Consider the following 6,310-nt stretch of genomic DNA (forward strand, 5'->3'; position numbering starts at 1 on the left):
AATTTATTCTATAGAGCCTATTCTGTCTCTCCCCAACGCCTATGTGAAGTCTTCCCTGACTTAAGTGGTCTCACTTTTCCCTGAACTCTCATTGACTTCATCTTCCTTAACTATCAACCATGCCTTGTCTTCCAGCTTTTTTTTTTTTCTTTTTTTTGAGACGGAGTCTCGCTCTGTTGCCCAGGCTGGAGTGCAGTGGTGCGATCTCGGCTCACTGCAAGCTCTGCCTCCCGGGTTTACACCATTCTCCTGCCTCAGCCTCCCGAGTAGCTGGGACTACAGGTGCCCACCACCATGCCTGGCTAGTTTTTTTTGTATTTTAGTGGAGACGGGATTTCACCATGTTAGCCAGGATGGTCTTGATCTCCTGACCTCGTAATCCACCCGTCTCGGCCTCCCAAAGTGCTGGGATTACAGGCGTGAGCCACCGCGCCCGGCCCCAGCTTGCTTTAATATCTTCTTTGTCCATAGCCAAGGCAGATCAGCATAGGACAATCAGGACAATGTGAATGATGCTCAAATATGTGCTAACAGTCATTTTGCTGACTGTTCTGGAGACTCCCATTCCTTTTGAAAACAAAGATGGACTTTTCAAATGAGGTTATAGTTCAGGCACTTTGTTTTGAATTATTTTGTAAGACCTGAACTAACAAAAGCCCTATACAGAGAGACATTTGGTAGCTATTATTATTGGTTATCTTTAATGTGTACAATGCTTTGAGCGTGATGCCTCAAAATTACTATGCTTAGTATTTGTAAGTTCTACTGACATCAGATTTTGAATCTGTCATCTCAGTTCATATAGTACATATTATAAATTGAATCAATAAAGGTAAGGCTCATTAGATTATTTGCAATGATTAATGATTGTGGAAGAAAGAAATTCATATTTTTTCCACATATTTCATCTTATTTTAATAGTAAAGTCCTTAAACTTTATTATAAACAAAATATAATGTCTCCATGTGAAGGGTAGGTATTGTTGCATCGTGTTGAAGATCACACGGACCTTGGAATCTGCTTGGGTTCTAATCCTTGGTCTGTTTCTCATTGTCTTAGGGAGCTTATTTACCCTTTTAAAGCCTCCTCTGTAAAAGGCATAATGCCTATCATAAGTTTGTTTTGAGTATTACATGAGACAATGTTGGTAAACTTTGCACAGTGCTGACACATAGTAAGTGCTCTGTTAGCTATTATTATGTAATTTTTTTCTTAGCTTACATAGTAAGTTCAAGGTATAGTAAAAAAGGTAAGAAAGAAAAAGATGGCTGATTTTGAAAAGGTGAAAGTGATGAATGAAGATTGCTTTTACATTTTTTGACACTGGCCTTCTAATCTTGTTTCTCTTCAAAAATCTTGTGCACCATTGTGATTGCTAAGAAGAACACAATCTATTTAGCAAACGTTTTTGGCATAAAAGGAATGATAATTATTACTTGGCTTTTATATCCTTATAGAGACCTAAATCTCTGACACTGACAATATTGACTATTAGCCAGCTTGTTAACAGTACTAGAAATGAATTTGGAAGAAGCAATTTGATAAATTACACACCCTTTTGGCTTTTACCCTCCCTTTATATCAGACTTGTGACTGACTCAGAATCATATTTGGGGAGTTGAAAAAAGGTAAACATGTTTGAGAGGGAATAGCCATCAGACTATAGAGTGTATTCAAAAAAGAAGATTAAGAATTTTGTAAAATAGTGGAGAGACTTGCCTCAGAATCATTGTATGTGGGAAGCCTTACTCATGAGAACAAACTTGAACAAGTAGCAAGAATCTTGGGTAAGTAACCCTAAAGACAATTGAATTCATGATAGAGAATTGACAATTGATGATAGACAATGGAAAAGATATATAGATGAAGTATACAGTGTGTTGAAAAGATTTTAACACGTACTTTTTGGTGCCATACAAAGCCATATTCTATAGTATCAAAAGAGGGAGAACAGGCATAACGGGTAAAGAGCCTAGTTAGGGAACTGAAGAGGTTATTCTATAAAGGAACCTGGGATGTGTGACTTAGAATTACTGTGAATACTAAGGACAGGCTGGGGGCAAAGCCACTTACAACCAGGGTTTTTATTTTTAGTGTGTATATTAGCCATTTCTACTATGTATGGCTGAGGAAGAAAGTGACCACCATAAAATTTTGAGTATCTACTTATTTTAAGAACATTAGGATAACTGACTACTTATGAATGACTTTTCTAAAGTGAAGCATCTTTTTATTAATCACAAAGTAGCCCTTAATCTGACAGTTGGTGAAGTTTTGTATGTATGTTTTATTGATGTATGAATGGAATATATGTGATTTATGGTTTGAAGGAAAATCATAATTATTTTTTAAAGCAAGTTTTGTTTTCTGTTTTAATTTTTTAAATATTTTAATAAATAAACACAGATGTATTTGTGTATGCTTATTTCCTGTTTTAGAAATAATGTACTTTGTAGACTTTTAAAAAAGTTAATTTTACTTTTAAACTTTGTCTTCCTCATTTATTATTTATTTCAGATCCATAAATGGACTAGGACAAATCTTAGAAACACAGAGATCAAGGTACTTTTAAAAAGCTATTCCTAATATACTAACAACAAATCGTTTTAGTTATTAATAATAAACATTAAGTAATTGACAAATACACTTGATTCTAATATAAGAAAGACGTAAGTGCATTTAAAAAGAATTGGATCCAAAATGTTATTTGGAATGCTCTTAATAAGTTAGTTTGGCATATTTAGCTAGTACATTTGCCTGTCTTTAAAACTAAGATTACAAAGCCATGATAACACTATGTAAGTGTTTGCTTAAGGAGGAAGAAAAGACTTCTTTTTTTTTTGAGACGGAGTCTTGCTCTGTCGCCAGGGCTTGGGCTGGAGTGCAGTGGCCGGATCTCAGCTCACTGCAAGCTCCGCCTCCCGGGTTTACGCCATTCTCCTGCCTCAGCCTCCAGAGTAGCTGGGACTACAGGCGCCGCCACCTCGCCCGGCTAGTTTTTTGTGTTTTTTAGTAGAGACGGGGTTTCACCGTGTTAGCCAGGATGGTCTCCATCTCCTGACCTCGTGATCCGCCCGTCTCGGCCTCCCAAAGTGCTGGGATTACAGGCTTGAGCCACCACGCCCGGCCAGAAAAGACTTCTAAACACTCAAGAGGATAACTCAGTACAGAAATCTGAAGAAGTATATTGAGGAATCTTCTCTTAATTTGAAGTCTTTAAATGGCTTTTTAATATTTTAAAAGCCTTCTTAGTGTTTCATAGTTGCCAAAAAATACATGGAGTCTTTACCGTGAAGTTCCTGACAAATTCTTTTATTAAATTTTGATTTTCATTTTCTTTAGGTTCTGTTCCTAAAACATCTGTGAAGTGTATTTCTGTAGATTAAACTCTGTTTTCCATTGAATGTTATCTTAATTTCAGAAAATTTCTGTGCAGGGTTATTTTGTTAAACTCATTTTTTTTTTGGTGAGAAAGGCTCAGCAGCTGATAGACTCAGCAACAGGCAACCAGGAGCTCTGAGACTCACAGCTGGCAGTCTAGTTCAACTCAGTCTCTACTTGAGAGATTCTTTCTTTGGAATTACAGCAGAGGCCTTAGGTGAGTGGCTGTCTGCTATGGCAGAGATTAGAGGTGCTGACAGACTGCCATAAGTGTTAGGCAGCAACAGCAGCAGCTGCTTATATGCATGTGAACAGCTGGGGAATTTGGTATGCATTCTCAGGAGCCACTCATCTGCTGGTAGAGGTAGCAGAAGAATGCCCTTAGTGTAAGTCTTCTACAACCATACACCAAATGTGCTCCCCACATTTCAAATTCCATTGTAGAAAGTCTCTGATAATCTCATTTATACCATGAGCCATTCCTCAGTATCTGTCTTCTTCCTGTTAGTGTTCTACAATTCATTTCTCCTTAATTTTTCTCTTCTTTACAAAATGTCACACAGACAAGTGCATAATACTTAAAGAAGCTTTTAAAAATAATGGTCATAAATAGCTATGGTTCTGTCTTAATATTCGTATTTATAAACATTTTCAGTCAAGTCTCTTCTTTTGTTTTCATTTTGGAAATATCCATGTCCTGAATAAAAGTTTCATCTTGATTAGTTTATTATGTAACAATTTAGTTGGTTTGACATTTCTAACTTTTATTTCTAATATTTGCTTTATTATAGAACAGTAAACATGCAGTGATTGATTTTTGTTACTTCAAGTGGATGAGTGAGCAAGTAACTAAAATCTTCTTCTGTGAATTCTTCTTCAGTGTATGGAGGTTGCCAATGCATCTGAGAATCTAGGGACTTTCTGAAATAGTACTTCCTTGCTATGAGGACTGAAGTTGTATTAGAATCCTTTTCAATGAAGATCAGATGTCCTGAGTAGAATTCTTATTATTGGGTCCTGAATCTTACGTTAAATATTCTCTCAAATTCCTTGAGGCATAGCAACTTGAGCTTACCAGTTTAGAAACTGGAGATTTGGGCTGGGTGTGGTGGCTCAGCCTGTAATCCCAGCACTTTGGGAGACTGAGGTGGGCGGATCATGAGGTCAGGAGATTGAGACCATCCTGGCTAACATGGTGAAACCCCATCTCTACTAAAAATACAAAAAAATTAACCAGGCGTGGTGGCGGGCGCCTGTAGTCCCAGCTACTCGGGAGGCTGAGGCAGGAGAATGGCATGAACCCGGGAGGCGGAGCGTGGAGCTTGCAGTGAGCTGAGATTGCACCACTGCACTCCAGCCTGGGCGACAGAGTGAGACTCCGTCTCAAAAAAACAAACAAACAAACAAAAACTGGAGATTTGGTTAACAAAATAGTCAAAGTCACTCTTATAGAAGTTTTGTTTTATTGTTTGTTTTTAAAAATATTTTACTATCGTGTAGCTGACAAGTACTGACAATAAACTGCTATAAGCATGTGTAGGAAAAGGCTCGCCTTGAGTAGTTAAGAGTAAGGAAAAGGAATAGTGTGTAGCATCGTCTTATTGGTAAGACTTAAGTTGATTTACTAGCAAATGGAAGTACTAGTGAACCACACAGATTTCAGATATAGGAGTAAAAGATGAGAAGATGTGTCATTTTAATCTTCTCTAGACTTTTTCCTAATTTTTAGAAATGTAAGTGGACTGAACAGAGGAAAACCAAAACACAGTTGGTCAATAATAAGTTAAATTAATTTGACAAACTGCCTGCTATGCATTTCATAGCATTTTAAGGACTATTTAAGCAATGGATAAGGCAAAAGCTGCCTTTAAGGAGATCAGTCATTGGGGGGCAACAGAGAAGCAAACGAAGAAAAAGGCAACATATTAGATATTAATATAAATACAAGAATTTTAAAAGCACAGAGTTCTATAATAATAGGAAAATAGAGGGAATGATTACTCAACTTTTCTTGAAAAAGAGTCAGGAAAATATTGACCGAGAAGGCAGTCATTGACCTAAGTCTTAAATAATGAGTAAGACTTTTACAGATGAACCAGGGTAGGGACAACTTTCCAGGTATAAGGAAGATTTTGTATTCCAGGGACCTTTGAATATTTTAGAATGGCTAGAAAACTTGGTATTATGTAGCACAGAAAAAGTGGTATGACTGAAGAGATAGAGAACTTACCACAAAGGGTCTTGAATGCCATGCTACATAGTTTGGATTTTCTTCTGTAGGGAGCAAGGAGTTAGTGAAGGGTTTTAAAAGCAGTATGACTCTTGGGAGGTAGATTCAATGTGGGGCTAATCTCTGAGGTATAGGAAATACAGGAAAGAGGGGCAACAGGTCGGGTAGTGGTGGAAGTAGGTTTGGAAAATGTGATTAGTTTTGTAAACATTTTTGAGTTTGAAGTGCCACTGGGGAAGGCATTTGGAAATTTATTTCTAAAGTTCAAGACTGAGCTATCATTGCAGTTTGCTCAGCTATTTACTGAGCTATCTACTGTCAATTTGAGATACTGGATACTTGGATTGGCTGGTGCACCCTGTTTGTGAGACTCACTGGAGTTTGAAGAGATGACCATTGGAAAATATCCCTAAGTAGTAGCTGCAATTCCAGCCCCACCTTGGAGAGCCAAAACGCTCTTTGTTTTCACTCTCCTGTCCTTGGTCTTAAAGCTACTTAAGCAGCTTTTAGACATAGGGAAAATTGAAAGCCTCTCCTTTAGGAAAAACATTAGGTACTTCTGGAATAGAGAGTTCAAGATATTAGGGGAAAATGAACTTTTGAAGCTTTTCTTTCCCTTTTTTGTTTACTTCATTCTCTTATTCAGTTTTAAAATGCTGGTAATGGTTTTTTTTTTTTTTTTTTTTTTTTTTTTTTTTT

The 6,310-nt window shown here is 37.1% G+C and overlaps 1 protein-coding gene across 4 annotated transcripts in view; it reads left to right on the top strand.

The window, feature by feature from the left end:
• The window catches only part of ZNG1A (Zn regulated GTPase metalloprotein activator 1A), a 55,636-nt gene that overhangs the window by 26,945 nt on the left and 22,381 nt on the right, over positions 1 to 6,310 (top strand). For all 4 annotated transcript variants that reach the window (XM_017883795.1, XM_017883798.1, XM_017883809.1 and 1 more), the window contains one exon: positions 2,518 to 2,562. In XM_017883795.1, coding sequence (XP_017739284.1) covers positions 2,518 to 2,562 — 45 coding nt within the window. The remainder of the gene's footprint in view (positions 1 to 2,517; positions 2,563 to 6,310) is intronic.

Source organism: Rhinopithecus bieti, unplaced genomic scaffold (genome assembly GCF_001698545.2).
Source record: "Rhinopithecus bieti isolate Rb0 unplaced genomic scaffold, ASM169854v2 scaffold_641, whole genome shotgun sequence".
Lineage (NCBI taxonomy): Eukaryota > Metazoa > Chordata > Mammalia > Primates > Cercopithecidae > Rhinopithecus > Rhinopithecus bieti.